Source organism: Hippichthys cyanospilos, chromosome 1, assembly GCF_059441005.1.
Source record: "Hippichthys cyanospilos isolate Australia breed blue-spotted pipefish chromosome 1, RoL_Hcya_1.0, whole genome shotgun sequence".
NCBI lineage: Eukaryota > Metazoa > Chordata > Actinopteri > Syngnathiformes > Syngnathidae > Hippichthys > Hippichthys cyanospilos.
Genome location: NC_142369.1, coordinates 10,984,532 through 11,002,487, shown reverse-complemented (window position 1 = coordinate 11,002,487; position 17,956 = coordinate 10,984,532). Strand labels below are relative to the sequence as shown.

General features: G+C 41.1%; 1 protein-coding gene across 1 annotated transcript in view; it reads right to left on the bottom strand.

Annotated features, from left to right (window-relative positions):
- fras1 (Fraser extracellular matrix complex subunit 1) overlaps positions 1-17,956 on the bottom strand; it is a 164,421-nt gene that overhangs the window by 5,475 nt on the left and 140,990 nt on the right. Inside the window, exons 47-72 of the mRNA XM_088417752.1 lie at positions 17,777-17,901; positions 16,391-16,531; positions 15,098-15,328; positions 13,894-14,007; positions 13,074-13,224; positions 12,701-12,860; positions 11,543-11,711; positions 11,203-11,449; positions 9,842-10,186; positions 7,973-8,133; positions 7,748-7,895; positions 7,067-7,272; positions 6,633-6,789; positions 6,356-6,556; positions 6,086-6,273; positions 5,414-5,689; positions 4,515-4,747; positions 3,614-3,774; positions 3,283-3,497; positions 2,151-2,301; positions 1,966-2,073; positions 1,733-1,892; positions 1,189-1,305; positions 955-1,121; positions 608-813; positions 379-525 (exon numbers count right to left, since the gene is read on the bottom strand). Of these exons, the coding sequence (XP_088273878.1) occupies positions 379-525; positions 608-813; positions 955-1,121; positions 1,189-1,305; positions 1,733-1,892; positions 1,966-2,073; positions 2,151-2,301; positions 3,283-3,497; positions 3,614-3,774; positions 4,515-4,747; positions 5,414-5,689; positions 6,086-6,273; positions 6,356-6,556; positions 6,633-6,789; positions 7,067-7,272; positions 7,748-7,895; positions 7,973-8,133; positions 9,842-10,186; positions 11,203-11,449; positions 11,543-11,711; positions 12,701-12,860; positions 13,074-13,224; positions 13,894-14,007; positions 15,098-15,328; positions 16,391-16,531; positions 17,777-17,901 (4,685 nt within the window). The remainder of the gene's footprint in view (positions 1-378; positions 526-607; positions 814-954; positions 1,122-1,188; positions 1,306-1,732; positions 1,893-1,965; positions 2,074-2,150; positions 2,302-3,282; positions 3,498-3,613; positions 3,775-4,514; positions 4,748-5,413; positions 5,690-6,085; positions 6,274-6,355; positions 6,557-6,632; positions 6,790-7,066; positions 7,273-7,747; positions 7,896-7,972; positions 8,134-9,841; positions 10,187-11,202; positions 11,450-11,542; positions 11,712-12,700; positions 12,861-13,073; positions 13,225-13,893; positions 14,008-15,097; positions 15,329-16,390; positions 16,532-17,776; positions 17,902-17,956) is intronic.

Here is a 17,956-nt window from a genome sequence, read left to right as displayed (position 1 = left end):
GCTTACTTTATCAGTTCATTCCCCATCTACCAATCCCAATCTCAATATTGATCCATATACAGTATAAGGCGCACCTGATTATAAGGCACACCATCAGCTTTTTAAAAAAAATTAAGGCTTTTAGGTGCGCCTTACAGTGCGGAAAACACGGTAATTATAATTGCCAATTGACAAACTAAGGGATCATCTGGGTCAAGGTACAGCAGCTCCAACTGTTACGGCGAATCATCGGACTTTGGGGCGATGTATTGGCCACGGCCGTTAGGTTCTAAGTATGTAACGATCCATGTCTTGAGACTTTCTTGAGAAACTTGCAGTTATGCTTACACCTAATGGACTGCCACAAGTGACGAACCAAGAAATATCAACTCTACAGACCTTGTAGAGGGCGTCGACCTTCATTGTAAATCCATCCACACCAGGCATGGCGGCTAAAGAGTTCAACTCTGGGAGTTCCGAAGCAAAGTTGGCCTCAAAAGGGACATCGTGGAAGTATTTGTCACACACATCTGGCTGCTTGCGATCCTGTCGAAAGCGAGAGAGAGGAACACGGACCTAAGGACCTCAGAATGCTCAAGCAGGTCCAAGGCAGGGTGATTGTCTGTACCAGGAGCAGGAAGCGATGCTTGAGGTGCTTGTTGGGCTGGATGCAGCCGTACTGCGGACCCTCGTTATACAAGGTGCCAGTCGGGTCGAAGAAGGGAACGTAGCCATCCCTGCCAGTGCACAGGTAAACCTTCTCCAGCTGTAGTTTGTAGGCTGCATTGAGGTTCTGATCCGGGTTCCAGAGCACACGGCCATACAGAGTCTGACCTGAAGGCAGAGAGACCAGTAAACATATAATGCCAAAAGTATCGTGTGAAGAACTCGCTTAATTAGTGTTCTGTCAGTTACTTAAAAGTTCATGCTTGGGTCAAGTTAAGATCTTCAGGCGCATTTCTCTGTAAACTGTACCCATAGAGAAGGCTCCCTTGTAGTCCATCTCCGCCATCGAGACGTCGGCACTGGCCGGGTCCATCAAGAAGACTTTCTCGTTATTACACAGCTGGAACTCTGTGTTTAGCGAGTAGACGACAGGGACCGGGCGGTTGGTCTGTTGGAATGCGATAGGTACCAGGAACCTTATGGAAGCAGAAAAATCAATGAGTAAAACTCAAAAGGTCCAGGCTTGGTTTTTCAGAGACGTACTTTTCTGGAGCATGAGCTGTGCAAGACAGGGGTTTTTCCCCTGGGTCAATCCACGGTTGCGTTGGCTGGACAGTGCAAGGGATCAGGAAGACGGTGTACTCTCCGGAATAGTCCTTCCTGTAGGATGCAAAATATCCAAAATTAATTTGTCATTGTTTTGTTGGAGCCCCGATCATCATAACTAACAAACAGTGATCATTTTGACCTTCTACGACTGATTGTCCTGACAGTAAAGCATGTCTTTCTACGTCCTCTACGTTAGACCAGGATGTACAACAGGCACCAGCTGTACATCAACCCCTAATTTTTCTAGTATCTGATCTGTAGCCTTATTGACAAGTGTGTAAAACACATGCTAAAAGCAATTTCACATTCAACCACAAGAATCTTACTGAGGAGCACCATTGGCATCAATTGAGAAAATGTTTGAGCAGCTCTATTTTGATTATTAAGATGGGGAAAAAAAACCTTCTGTTTTCTGGTGTGCAGAGTACACAACCGATCCAACACATGCTCCTGACTTGATGGAAACAGAAAGGCTGACCTGCTGTAGGAGCTGGTGGCCCTCCACAGCTGGTAGGGCGAGTCAAAGGTCTGCGCACTCCACAGCAACTGAATGTTGAATTCGATGCCACCCAGGTGGTCCGGGGCCAGCAGGTGGGACTTGTGTCCGGGAAGAGTGTGGTGTTCCGGTACAAACTGGCCTAAAGAAGGGAAGAAAATCTAAAAATAGGCCACCGCTGACAAAGCTGCGACCCTCAAGTTTTATGAGCCTACCTCTAAATTTAGCATGTGTTTTAAACTCGATCACGAGTCGCCCATCCTCGCGGATGTAAATTCTTATGATCTGGAGTCTGGCGGAGAGGACGCTGTCAGTCTGGATGCCTGAAGAAAATTAGGTCAAATCAATAACACACAAAAACTGGTTTTGGTTGGACTATAACCCATGGAAACTAGCCAACCTGTCCTCCAGAGCACGGTGTCATAGAAGAACGAGAACTCCATTTCCGTGTGATGCTCCAAAGAAGCCCAACCTCGCGGCGCCGTCACGTAAATGTAGGACACGTAGAGCGGAACCTGAACCGTGAGGAAGGACTGAGCCGAATCTCGGACCTGCAAGAACACCAAGGCTTTAATTCGAAGGTAGTGATGGGAAAATGAAACCTCATGAGCCGTTTTTGATTATTTTTGCTCCTCTCGGTGGCACGCAAATCCAAAATAAAAAGATAATAGATTAAAAATCACTATAACGTTAAGTAAAACAATAAATTACATTTAAAAATGAATCAAAATGGATTCAAAATAGGTGAAAAAATTAAACATCGGGTATAAAATATTTAACAATTTAACTTTAAATCAAACTATACCGTAAGTAATTTATTTGAAAAAACACATTAAATTAAATGTAAAATGGGTAAAACATTACATTTAATGAATAAAAAAATAAATTATTGCAAAAATACATTCAAAATTAAAAATGAAATCCATATCTAATACAGTAAAAAACAATGTAAAATTAATTTAAAAGAATTATGAAGTTTAAAAAAGTAACGAAAAATGAATTAAAATTTTATTGATAAATTATATATTTTTTTAAAATAAATCATACATTGAATTACAAATGAAATTGAAAATATAAATCAAAATGTACAAAAAAATAACTAAATGTTCAATAAAATACAAAAAAGAACTGAAAAGTTCAATAAAAAACAAAAAGGACAAATCGAAAAAAAAATGAACACAATGAAAAGAAAACAATTAAATGCAGCGCAGCAAGCTATTTATTCATGGGAAAACGTAGCCTCATGAATCACTTTGATTATTTTTGCTCCTCTTGATGGCACTGGGTTTAAAGATGCAATGGAAATTTCATAACCTTTCCATTACACTAGACTTTATTTTTAACCAAAAGCACCATCTAGAGGAGTGAAAAATTATCACAAATGCTTCATGAGGCTTCATTTTTTCATCACTAGTTTAAGATTTTCTGTGTTCGCATTGTTGTTTCTTTCTAGGCAGCCCACAGATCGTGACTAAAATTCACCACCTGGGGGCGCCGACACGCAGACTTCTCCAGGGCTTATTGATGCTTACCTGAAAGTCGGCCGTGACGGAGCCGCCGCAGACGTCGATGAGCTCCGTCATATCGTAATAGGCGTCGAAGGTCCAGATGCAGCTCTTGAGATTGAGGTGCTTGTACAGCTGGATGCTTCTGGCCTCGCGTACGTTGGGGTTGAACTGGTACGGCCTGTCGTAGCCGGGACCCAGAGAGATGCTGTCGTAGGACACGTCATCCAGGAAACCCGATTCTGCGGGTACATGGCGTGAATGAGCGTGATTTTTCACGGGGCTGAGCTTAGAAGACAATAAAATATAACAAGGAATTGCTTCAAAATGAATGGGAAAAGGTGGAGGTTGGACTTACCAGATATTCCCTGCAGGTCTTTGAGCGTGACCAAATTGGAGCAGACGTGCTGCTGCCGGTAGATGGACTCAGACAGCAGAAAGTGGAGGTTGTGCAGGGGCATGGTGGACACCAAAGGCAGCATGCCATCCTGGTGGGGGATTTGTACCGAGATGTGGATCCTGAAAGCAGTGGATGAACAAAGACTGAAATATTCATTTTTTGTAAAAAAAATGTCATGAGTCTGACAATAGTCACTTTTTTTTGTGCTATAACCTGCACGATATATAAACTGCAGCAGAAAATTGAGAAAAAAAACAAAACAACAAAATCTTTAAGCTTTTACATACTGCACATCAATAGAAGGGAATAATTATTATTACGATTACCATGTTTTCCGGATCGTATTATGGTGTAATACCGACTGTAGGATATACTTCCATACGTAGCCCATATACATACGTACCATATTAAAAGGCGCATACTCAAACATACAGTTGGCAAAAACATGAATGTACGTAATGTAGATCAGTGAAAATCATTGTATAATTGATGCCCATTGAAAGGCTTTGAGAGGAAAAAATTTTGGCCGAAATGAGACAGAATCAGGATTTTTTTAGGGAAAAAAAAATCTTCATCTGCATCAAAATATCCTGATCAGTCGCGCCCCATTCAATTTTTTTATAGATTAATAAATAAATGAATATTTGCAGTGAATATTAAAAGTAATATTACTTTAAAAAATTAATAAAATTAAACAACATTTTAAATATATGTAATTACCAAAAGTACGATTTAAAAAATGAGAGCCAAAATTCTACTGTTAAAATAAGCTAATGATCTATCCCATCTGTTTTAGGAATCAAACGTTTGCAAACCCCGTCTGTATGAACCAGTTCCAAACCCCAAACTTATCTCTCACCGGTTGGGGTGTTCTTTGTGTTTGACGTCCAGATATTTGAGCGTGGCGATGAAGGACTGAGCCTGGAAACCCCGCGCCGTACCGGTGGTGACGGGCGTGTGGCAAATGGAACCATCGGTTCCGACGATGGCGATGTTGCTTCGCAATGGCGTTCCCAGGTGACCCGCCTTGTCCCTGGCTTGCGCCACGCAGCGTACATGGAAGCGGCGGCTGAAGTAGATGCTGTCCAGAACCTGGCAACATCAGCATAATATACAGAGGCAGCACTGTTGTAAAAACGTATGAGGATATATAAAGTCTACACAACTCTGTACATTGAATAAATAAGTAACTTTTTGGGAGAGTCGGTAGAGGTTTGAGGCAGATATTTTAAGCGGACTTCACTTTAAATGTGACTTACCCGACTTGGTCGACTTTTTTCTGCAGCTGTACTTTAGTTAGTTACAATCACTTCATTACTTCATGATGTAACATACTGTATATGTTTTTTCAAGAAAAACAGCCTCAAAACTTGTTTTTGGTTATGCTACTTAAAGCAAGCTTGTAAAACCTTGAAAAAGCTATTTTGTTGAGAAAAAGACGTGACACGGCATCGTTAACAGCGAGTCTTTGCTGCCACTGTCATTCAATGCGAAGCATTTTCTTAGTCAGATTCTCACAAATTGGAGTCCGTCTCACATTTTCCAGAGCCATACTCATGGCTTGAAGGAGCAACAAAATAAAATTGCCACCGCAAGTTGGATGCAGTTTTTCTTCAACCATGTATCGTACTTTTTTCCTTTTCAGCCCTCCAGATACACTAAAAATTTAAGAGATAAATCATCTTAATTTTTCAAGTATGTAGACTTTATAGTATAGAGTTCACAGGTTAAGAGTTGAGGCTTACGACTTCGACTCACCATGTGATTGACACCGGTGTACGGGGTGGTGTCGGTCACCGTCTCGAAGGGCGAGCGTGCCCCGTTGGTGTCGGTGGGGGCCGCCACCTCCCAGGAAAAGTGCACCTGGGTTTGATTGATGCCTGCCTCCTCGCAACGCTCTTTCATGAGCGGGTACTTGGGGTAGTGCGGGTCACAGGGTGTGACGCAGACCAAGGGGTAACCCGGAGAGGGCGTCTTCTTGCTCCCCTCCTTGGTTACCTCGTGAACGTGGTCATAGTCGGCCAGGGAAACCACCTACAATAAACAGGCAAGTCTGAATTCAAACATGCACAAAGTTGCTGCTTTTAACTAACGTAAACATCATTGCTAATTTTTCATTAGCCTGTCTATGGTATTTCTCTTGATGTTAGCATTAGGCTAGCTGACTATTGTTTGTGGAATTGAGATGGTTTGGTTGAACAGTTTGGTCATATGAGCTGGGTTTATGTAGAACTTGTTTGGAGGTTTAAGTTTACTTTAACATCAACTTTTCATTTCGTGATGCCATATGAAAGTCTCTCATCTCTTGACAGCAAGAGTCAACACAGGCGCTGAGGCAAATTGTCCACAGATTTTAGTAGGTTTGAAAGTGCCGTTACATATTTATATTGAAGATATTCTCCTCATATGAGATGGGGCAGGTTTCCTTACAATGGGCGGGGCTGGAAGGATGAGACTCCCAGCAGCTTCCTGGTCCAGAATGGTGACAGTCGCCGTGGTGATCTCGCCCAGCACTGCCTCCACAGGATCGTCAGGGCCAAGGACCAAGGAGAAGGATTCGTGCCACTCCCTGTCCTCATTGGACACAATCTCCACCTTGAAGAGGACGTGGTCCATCCCTGAAGAGATCCGACAAGTGAACAACATGTGTAAAATCTACTAGAATGAGCCTTTTTTTTTTTTTCCCCTCCAGTGACTCACCAGGGGTGAATTTGAGGACCCGGCTCTTGGGGTTGTAGTCCACTCCAGACTGGGCCGAGCCATCTCGCGTACTGCAGCGGATCTTGGAGGTCCGGTCCAGGTCCCCGCGCCGGACAACTTTCACATTGAGGACCTCCACCCCGTCCGGACCGGGAGGCTCTCGGACCTGATAAGACGCCTGCTCCAACTCGATGGTGGGAGCTAAAAATTACAACATTTTGACGTGCTACTTTGGAGGCATATTTTCTGCGAAGGTTTGGGAGTTTGTGCAACTTACCATCTTCGTCATTGGTGATGGTGACAGTGACAACGTCCCTCTCGCCTATCATGGCGCCGCTCCAGTGGTCCCCTGTTGGCGACCCGAGGTGAACCTGGAACTCTTCCTCGGGCTCAAACACGGAGTCGTCGTTCACATGAACTGTGCAGTTCTTCACCTAGCGCGCACACACAAAGAATCTCACAGTGATAGAAAAAAAATGTACACACTCCGGTTCAAATGCAAGATTTATATAATATTAAAAATCGAGGTTGAAAAAGCAAATGAATGAAAATCCATCTAGTAGAGGTCACATTTTTTTAATCAATAAAATTGCAAATTTTCAATGGGTTCAATCAACACAAAAGGAAAAAACTACAAGAAAAATTGTGATGTACATCTACAATCGAAAAAGTTAAAGCACCAGTACAGCGATGCAGGCACGGCAGGTGTACCTTTTCGCCGCGCAGGAAAGTGACGCGTGACCCATCCACGTTGGGGCGTTCACGGAAGTCGTCCATGACGGCAGCCGACATGGTGCGTGTGAAGCAGCGTGCCGATGACGTGAAGGACAGATCGCCCGTGCGCACTACTGGCAAGTGCAGGTCGCCGTCGCGCTCCTTCACCGTATAGCTGCTTTTCTCAAACTGCATGCTGGGAACTGACATACCCAGACACTTACAAAACTTTATTGCTATTACGCAGTGTGACAGATGGAAAAATTATGCTGATTTTGGAAGGAACGAGGGGGGTTAAATACTTATACTTGGCACCGGGTCAAATTGAGCCAGGAAGTTGTAACTATTCCAGAAAAATAAGCATAACACACAGATATAGACTGAGTATTGGTTTTGTTAATTTGATTTTCAGTCAATAAACAGTTTTTGGCACTTTGGGATAATTGCACACACATCCGGGTCAAATTGACCCAGAGACTTCACTGTTATTGAGAAATGAAAGTAAATCACTGGTTAAAACGTAAGTATTTGCATTTGTATTATACACATTTGGGACACATTTGGATGACTAAATACATCCCGGGTCAAAGTGACCCCGGGAGGTTAATGTTGTTCCTAGCAAACAAACACAACAGTTAAAAAATGCAAAAGGTGAAAGAAAAAACGGTGCAGACGTACTGTCCTGGAAAGTGTCGGCGATGACGACGTTGGCCTCGTAGGGCTCCTGGAGGACGGCCCCTTGCGGAGAACTCAAGAAGACCACAAAGGACTCAGAGCCCTCGATGGAAGGATTTTGGACGTCGTCCAGGATAGTCAGACTGCACGTCTACCGGAAGAAAACCACAAAAAACCTCAGTCCGGCTGATACGTTGGGTGGATTCCCAGAGCGTGGCTAGTTCTGACCTCCTGGGTTCTCCCGGGCTTGAACTCCACCTTCTTGGAACTGGGGATATAATCCACGCCCGGGCTGGCCGACGGGGGATCGGCGGGCCGGGTGGCGCACCACACCGAGGTCACGGAGGATAGGTCGCTGCCGTGACGCAGCACCGGAATTTCGATGGTGCCTGTTGGGCCACGCGGCAGACATGAAGTATTACTATGATGGTTGGTGAATCAAAATATAATCCTTGGCAAATACTTGAGCTCTAAGATGATCATACTGTATGTCCAAGAATTACACCCACTCATTAAACACGGGTGCATCAAAAATAACCCAATTTTGGGTCAAAAAGGGGCAGCTTGTAGCTCAAGTTCTTTCCCCAAAAATGGGGTTGTTTCATTCAAAACAAGCAAGGAAGGGTCAAACTGACCCATGTGGGTTGATCCCATTTGAACACAAATTGGCTTAGTTTGAACCCAATATTTTTTAGTATTTACGCACTTGTTTTTATTTAGTGTATTATTCATGTTTTTATTTTTGACACAACCGTTTTTAAGTGGTAAGGTCAAAAGGATCAAATCAACATTTTAGATTATTCATTTACGGAAAAAAAGTTCTATTGTTTTATGTCTGCCCGAGGGCCTTTTGCAGCCCACCATCAACATTTTAGCTGTTCGCGGTATACGTATACTAAAACAAACGCCGTGACAGGTCTGCCATTTTATTTAAAAATAGCAATAAAAAATACTTTTACTGTGTTTAATACAGTATTAAAGTGAAAATAATAAAGTGGTCTTTACATCTTTATATTTTTATTTATCCCGCTCACAGAAAAAAAGGCAAGACACCTCTTTTTTAAATAAAACAAATTGATTTTTTTCTTTTTTTTTTGTTGTTTTGTGGGTTAGTTGAGTGACCCAGCTTTTTAAATTAAATGATCAAAAAAGTAGGGTTAGCCAACAGATAAAATGTTTTGGATTATTCATGGTCAGGTCAATAACTGCCAGAACAGTCCAATTTTGGTACACAATGACTTTTATTTGACATTAAATTTTGGATCAAATGAATATACAGTGGTACCTCGGTACTCGACCATAATCCGTTCTGAGGTGGTGGTCGAGCACCGATTTGTTCGAACACCGAAACCATTTTTCCCATAAGAAATAATGGAAAGTATGTGTGCACAAGTAAATGTGCACAAGCAGTACATGATAAAGATAAAGATAAAGATAAAGATAAATAAAGCATTATAAACCATTTTGTATAATTTACTTACGTTTTGGAGAGTGGTTGATGGCATACAGGAATGGATGTGGAGAGGACGGGAGGGAGTTACTCCTTCCATGATGACGCTAGCTAACTGCGACGCGAGGTACACCGCGTTCATATTTTGCTATAATTTCCTTCTTCGGTTCAATAGTGGTCCTCATTGTTTTCCTCTTTGCCTTCCCCTTATCACTGTCTTTCTTTGGACCCATTATTAAGGGCTAGAGCAACACGAAAAAGTTTAAATCCGGGAAGAAATACTCGAACAAACGTCTTACTCCGCTGGCGGTCTGAGTTGAACTGGCGCTTACCCGCTGGCCGAGAAGGGCCGAGGAGCGCGTTCGGGTCGGCTCGGCTCGGCTCGGCTCGGCTCGGCTCGGCTCGGCTAGTCGAGCACCGAAAATCTGTTTGAGGTCCGATGCATTACCTACTTGAATTTTTTGGTCGAGCACCGATTTGGTCGAGTATAGAGGCGGTCGAGTACCGAGGTACCACTGTACCTCCAAACTTGAATGAGGTCATTTCTAAGCCAATTTAGCCTACAGTATACTTGAGCCGAGTGCATTAGTGTCATTTTCAAATGACAAAACTCTGATAAACACTAACAAGTAAATGTAAAAGGTTACCGGCGTCTTCGCCAAAGGTGAAGGTATCGTTGCCAAGCGTGACGGCGGAAGCGTCGTTGGGCCCGTCAATGACCACCTGGGCCACGGCAACACGTCCTAAGCGGGCGTTGTCCGAAGGCTCGGACAGCACCAGCTCCAGTTCCTCGGACAGCTCGTACTCGCTGTCGTCCACCAGCGTTACGTCGCACGTAGACATGGACACGCCGGGCCCCAGCACGACGCGGCTCTCGGGCCCCGCGCCGCGACTTTTGTAGTCAGAGCCCGACTCCAGGGCGTGAAGGCTGCTGCCCTGCGCCGACTTGGACACCGTGTGGCACTGGGCCGACACTGTGCTCGATGTGTCCCCTGCCCGGAGAAAAAACAACTATCGACAGCAGCAACAGTAATAACATTCAAAGGGGAAGTCAACCCCTGTGAAAATTGTATTCGTTCCACTTTTTTTAATCCATCTCAGGGACGGCCATTTTGCCACTTGCTGTCGACTGACTTTGATCATGTGACCTTCACTAACTCAGCCATAATTGGTTGTTACTTGAGCGACTGTAATCTGTAGCAGTGGCAAAATGAACAACGCCTGAATCCTGAGTCTGATGAAAACTGAGGCATTTTGCTGCTTAATTCATATTCCACAAAAGCAATATAAACGTGAATACTATGTTGCAAAAAATATATTAGTACAAAGAACGGGAAAAAAATGCCAGGTTACATTTTATGATAATAAGCATTTATTTATTATATAGGATTTTAATTCAAAACTAAGAAGAGTTTCATAGACTGGATATTTCTTTTTATTTTTACATATCCAAATTATATTTAATTATAAAATTACATTTTTTATTTGATTTTATTTTTTATATCGTTTTGTGATACAGCTTTGGGTTGTGTCCACTGTAAAAAATTAGGTAAAATAAATCAATCAATCAATAAAATTGAAAAAAAAAAATTTGAGTTATAAAAGTACTGACCACTTTTGGGTCTTATTTATTTAACGCCAAAAAGTTGGGTCAAAAGTATAACCCATAAATCAACCAAATTCTGCAGGTAAACAACCCTAAAAGGTCAATCTTTTTAATACAATTTGTGCTTTTTATGTTTTTAATCCAACTGCTTTTAGAAGATTAAAATTTCCTTGTTGACCTTAAAGGGACACCGTGTAAGATTTAGACAGTTTTTCATTAAAAGGGAATCAAATGATTGCGTTTCAAAAACTTGTAAATAAATGTGTTTTTAACAACCAACATATGCTGCCTTGTTTGTTTTAGCTACGGAAAATGGTAAATGCAGCGCCTCCTACTGTCTGTAATGAAAAACTGTCAAATCTTACACAGTATCCCTTCAAATCAAGCGTTTTTAAAACGTACCTTTTCTCTCGATGGGCACGTGTACGATGCCGGCGCTCTCGTTGACGTGGAAGATCTTGCGGTGGAACTCCAGGGTAGGTTCGTCCTCAGTGTCATTGATGTTGACAAGGGCGCGCGTGTTGGCGCCCAGCAGGGCGTAGACGGGCATGCTGAGCTCCACATGGAAGCTCTCAACGCCCTCAAACACCACGTCGTCGTTTAAGGCCACCGTGCAAACCTTCACGTCCTCGCGCTCGTCAAACTGCACCTGGAAATGCAAATCGGTCCAAGGGAAAATAGGCAGTTGACTTAACTATAAAAATAAATGAATAAATCATGAAATTAAATTTGTGATGTTTACCTGCCCGGCGTACTCCACGTAGTCGTGCTGGCCGGGGCGCGATCCCGCCCCGCCGCCAGAGGTGGCGCTGCCCTGCTCGGTGCGACACAGCACAATAGCGTACTGGTTGAGGTTGCCCGTTCTCTTCACCGTCACCGCCACCGTTCCCGCCTTCTCCGAGACGTTGTAACTGCCGCCGCAAATTGGCTTAGGTCAAAATATGTGGCCGCAGTAAACTTGCACAATTTTATGGATGTCAAATGTCATTCAGGGTTGCATTTTTTTTGGTTTGTATTTTATCATATTAAACCAAATTAAACATATTTGACTTCAATTTACAAATATTTCTGTTTTTTAATTTTTTAAAAATATTTCCTAATTTGCATTTACCACAGGAAATCTCAATTTTAGACTAAACAACCAAAATGGGATTAAAATGATGTTACATGATTTAAATGCATGCTTCTCTTTATTTTTTTTCAACAATGTTTCAACAAAGTACCCCCTAACTTGGGCAAAGCATTTTTGGATGAAGCAAAAATACAGACTCATAACAGTCCTGTGCCATGCATTGGAATCACATTTATTGTAGGTGCCTCTAGATGTAATTTATTCAGAAATTTCAGAAAATAAATCGTAAAACAACTGCTATTTTATTTTTGGATGATATTCCGGAAAATTGTGTTCCTAACGACCACTTACATCTGTACAGAACTTGACAAAATATAAGCCTACAATTGCTTCATGTTCCCGTTAATTTGCTCTTACCTAAAAAGAAATGAAAGAATACCTAAAAACAATTGTATTTGCTGATACCCCAGTTAACGGTTAACTACACGGGTATGCGCACCCCCATTTGAGAACTGCTGATTTAAATAGTCCCTCAAATAATTGATTGAAATTACAACTCATATTTGTTAAAACATGTTGGTTTTACTGACGTTTATTTCCACAAAGTGATGAATGTGATTTAAATAGATTTTGTTGCCTAAAAATGTTTGTTTGAAACTTTCAGACATTTGAACCAAATTTCTTATTGTTTCCTTGAAATTTAAATAAATTTAAAATTGAAATCATTAAAAAAAATTATATTGTTTACTTCGATGTTATATTTACATAATAATCAAATAATATTACAACGTATCATGAAATCTTGTCTTTCGTATGTTTGAGTCAAACCTTTTGTGCTGGAAGCTGATAAGCGACCACTGGATGTGGAAAACGTTGTCGCTGACCACGTTGGGCTTGCTGTCCTTCACCAGGAAGTGGAAGTTGTCCATGGTTTCCTGTGCACTCTCCTCGTGAAGCACGTAGCGGATCAGGCCCAGATTGATGTCGGCTGCAGGGTTCAACGGGTTCACATTCTGTCACTTCTACGTCACATTGTTACCTTTGAATTTATGACATTTTCGATCCGCCAAAAAACACCCACATTTTCTATCTATCATCCTGGGTGTATTGTCAAAATTCTGAATGATCAAGAAAGCTCAAAAGGAAAGTGAACAAACAATCTATGGATCGTGATCATAAAAGACCGGAGATTGGTCGGCACCTTGCGTGAAGGAGCTGACGCGGCCGCCGGCCGCGGCTTTGCTCTCCAGGAAGCCGTGCTTGGGCTCGCTGGTGACCTCGTACACGAGCTGCTCGTCGTCCGTGTCCGGGTCCACTGTCAGCAGCTCCTTCTTGGTGATCAGATTGGTCGCCTGGTGAAGAAAAATAACAGACAAAGATAATGATTAAACATTAAGATATAATGAGTAATAAAATGAGAAAATGGGGATGGGAAACAGAATGCCATTTAGGAAAGCCACTCATGTAATTAAACATTTCAAGCAGCAGGGGGTGCTGTGAACCTGATTGCAGAAAAAAGGTGTGAACTAATGTAAAGTATTAAAAGCGACCTTAAATTTCAAATTAGGGGTTTCTAGCCAAGCTTTGGGGTTCATGGTGTAATGGGATTTTGAAGTTATGAGGTTTCTAAAAATGTATAGATTCTCAAAGAAGGGTTTGTCTTAAAATGAGTTTTTCAAATCATTGGCAGGGATCCAATTCTATTGTGGTTTAAGATTAGGGTGGTAAACTTGTGCAAATGTTTCAAATAAAGATGACTGTTTCAAAAGGTTGTTTGGGTTGCAAACCTGTGCTATTCCAAATTTCGCTTTCAAGACAGATTTTGGCTTTTTGAAAACAATAAACGTTTCGAACAAATTGTCAGGCAAGATTTGGGGTTTTAAATACCGTTTAGATTTCAAGGCAGTTTTAAGAGAGTGTTACAGTATTAAGTTTCAAGTTTTCAAGTATGTTTTTTCAGTCCATTCTAAGGCTTTGAACAAAGGCTGGGATATGAAATTAAGGCTTGAAGCCCATCTGACCTTGTTTTCCATGTACTCCAGCCACTGCAGTCCGAGGTTGGTGACGATTCTTGGCGTGCCGTCATCCACGGGAAGAATTTCAATCTTGAATTTCTGCGGGGCAGCTGTCACAATCTAAAAACATGCACAGTATCATATTAACATTTCGCATTCATGTGATCATACCAGAGAATCTCATTCTTGTGACCATATAATATAAAATGGTAACATATTTCTGCGACCACCATGGAAAATTTTAGATTTGTGGGATCATATTATAAAATACAGTGGGCCCTCAGATGAATCCGTTCCGCGTTTGGGCTTGTAAGGCCAATTCACCGTATGGCGGGCAATCCAAACCTATGTTAAATAGCTAATGCGTTTAGAACGCCAGGTATAAACATCAAAATTGTACATACATATTAAAAATTGGTGCCAAGATAGTAAAGTAAGTGCTACGTACATGTATACAATCAGAAAACATCATAAAAAATATATATAGAAATGATTTATTTACCTAGGAGTGGTGCTTGTTATGTCCATATACCCTAGTAAGGGTAGCCTAGGCTAGGCTAGCTTCATATTTCTTGATTATCTCCAGCTTCGTTTCCATATATATCATCTTCTTACTTCTCTCGTTAAGATCACTACCAATCTTGGGACGCATGGCAAACCCATTCTACTTTGAATTAAGCAGTAAAATGCACTATAAATTCGGTTTTGTAACCACTCGCAATCAAACTAAGCTTTACCGTTCTGCCATTTTGTTCCGAGTAAGGCCAACCAATAGCAGATCAGCATCTCCGTGAGGAGACGACGACCAATAGCAGACCAGCATTGTAGTGACGCGTTGAATGGATGTATTGAGGGCAATGGAAAATAAGAGCAATTACCTAAAAACGCCTGCAGATGGAGTCAAAACAACACAAATACAGCCAAGTAACGAGGGTCATGACAGTGGTTTTTGTCCCAAAATCGTGGAAAAACCATAAAGGAGGGCCAAAAAAACTCCGTTTTCCACATTGCAACGAAAAAAACGTAAGCCAGGGACGCTGTAACAACGGGGGTCCACTGTATTATGGTTGCGGGACCATTTGGAAAATCCCATATTTATGTGACCATATGAGTGATATTTATAGTTTGAACATGTTTAAATACCTTATTGAAACATGTTTTAATTGACCACACAATCACAGTTTTAAGCATAGTTTATATTTGTACTCACCTCCTTGCCGTTTTGGTCCCGTAGCACAAAGAGCAGGTTGGTGCCGTCGGCTAGCGTGAAAGTGAAACTGTCCTGCAACGAGTTAGAGCCGTCGTGGTTGTAGCTGATGCGGTTCTGGTAGATGTCGTCCATGGTGAAGGTGGCGGTGGGCCGGTAGTGCTGCCCGTTGCCCGTGCGCTCGACGGCGCCGTGGCGTGGAGGCTGCACCACCGTGAAAATGATGGACTCGGCCTGGCGCACGCAAGAGGGAATGAGGGGTGAAATAAAACCCGTTCACGCATTGGCCCGGCGGACTCACAGGATTGATTGTAATTTCAGAAATGGAACGCCCGTGAAATGCATTAACTTGTCTTTTAATGGCAGTAATTTTTCTTTATTTTCCTTTAATACTCAAATGAGCCTTAAAAAAAGAACCCCAAAAAGATGAATATCCTCTAAAAGCAGAGCTCAACATCCCTCACTTCTTTTCACTTCACTTCCTGCTTCCACACTAGGCTCTTAATCCTCTGATACTACCTAACACTAAAATATCATGGTGTCATGGTACTGAATTTACAGCTCTATTTTTTTCACATTGAACAAAAGCCATTTTTATTGTTAAACAAAATATTGAATATTTGATACATAAAGAAATGTGTATAAGTGAATGAATAAAAATATTAATCAGCATTCATCTTGTTTTTTTTTAATTGTTCTTAGCAAATCACAGTGCCCCATCACTGACAGGTAACCACTTTTCAAGTCAAAAAACCCCATCGTATCCTCCATGCATGCTAAATGGGTAAAAAGATCAAATAAAATAAAAAACAAAACAGTGATTGCCTTGTAATTATACTCAAAGAGGTGGCTTGTTGAGTCAACTTTGCAAGCGCTAGTGATACCATATCACTAGTCCTATTATTGTCAAACTGCCCCGCATTTCCACGAATGTCCACTGTGAGGCACTACAGACTTTGATAAGACTTTGAAAAAGAAAAAGGCACGCCTCATGACTCAATTGCTAATAGGTCATCCAATCTTCTCCCAGAAGTGACAACATCATTAACGCTCAGTGTAGTTATTGTCACATCCTCTATTAATAGAAAGACTTCCACCTTATTCCCCATGCATGCAAAGAAAGTAAAAAAAAAAAAAAAAAAAAAAGCAGCCTATCATACTGTGCCTCGTTTAAACGCCTCCTTTGTTACATTAAGCCAAAAAGAAAAGCACTCATTACCGGTGACAGACAGTATTAGCGGTTATTGAAACCTTGAGGATTTTTTTCACACATCCCCAAAGAGATGCGTCACTAACCTCGGTGTCAGCGTCGGTGGCCTTCAGCTCAAACTCAGTGATGGTTTTTCTCACACCCTCCTGAACGCGCATACCAGGAACGTGGAGAAGGGGAAGCGAATCATCCACCGGTCTGAGGGTGATGTAGAAGGTCTGCGCCACCTGGACACCACCACAACGTGAAATTTAACATTTAACGATCTAGAGGAAAATCATTTGAGACCACATTACATGTTAAGAATTTTTTTTAAGGCCTTAATATGACACCATTTATTTCATTGTAACACCATACACTTGAAATACAAATAGATTTTAAAATTATATATATATATATATATATATACTAACTTTTTACTACCTAAAAATATTGTTAAATTTCACTCTTTTTCTTATAGCTGACTTTATTTTCAGAGTTTTAATTACTTTTAACTGCCAACTTAATACGTTTTTGTAGGGTCAAGACGATGCCATGTAATCATTAGCATTGTTTTTCAAATATTATGCTAGTGTCTGAAAATGGCTAGCAATGATTGTTAAATGAGAAATTGTCCAAATCCTTGGAATTTCAGCTTCTCACCGATAAATATTCTTAATTTTCTGTTGTCTTCCATGGTAAAAGCTTTGTGCTGAATCAAAGTGGAAAATTTGCTTTTACTTTGATACTAATGACCAAGATTTTTGCCTATTTCTTGACACTATGTGGACCACGTTAACTGAAAGACAGCAATATTTTTTCTGTACTGTTAATTTGAAACAACCTCGTATTTTCCAATAAAGTGAGGGTGAATTGAAAAATAATGATTTAAAAAAAGGGAAACAATTAATTGAGAAAATAATTGAAGGATTGATTGATTATTACTTACACCAGGAATTTCTTTTACCCATTTTTTTTTTTTTTTAATTTTTTAAAAATGATGTACATAAGTATCTGAAATTATATGTCTGGCCTTATCAAGATGTATAAATACATCATCTAGAAACTGATTGAGTTAAATGTATTATTTTTAATGACATAAAAAATACTAATACTTTGTAAAACTAAATTTTAATTATTATTTACAAGTTGTTTATTACCCTTCAATACTACACAAATTTAATTGACTATCACCTTTTGACATCCTTATTTGCTTTTTAGATACGATTTAATAATTATTTAAATATTTATAAAACATTATTATTTTGTAACTTTGACTGTTAATATTACATTTCAGTTTTATAAATTTGAGCCCATTCAGTGCCATCCAGGTAAAAAGGGATCGTTGCAGTCGAGAGCCGTCATTGGCAGTGAATGAGTTCTTCAGTCAACCGCAGTGAATGAATGAAGATTATTTTCTTCACAATATGGACTGACAACCATTTTGTTCCTTTTCATAGACAGAACAAAAGAAGAAAAAGATTTGTGGTCACCTCGTTGGTGCCGTCCGACACGGTGAAGGAGAATTGGTCGGCGTGCTTTTCTTCTTGACTGGTGTGAACATACTGGATGCTGCGGGACGCCAGGTCGGCCTGTGTGAAACTATCGATTCGAACGCCTGCAAGACGAAGAAAAAGAAAATGTTGTTGGGTGTGATCAGTGTTCAGACGCTA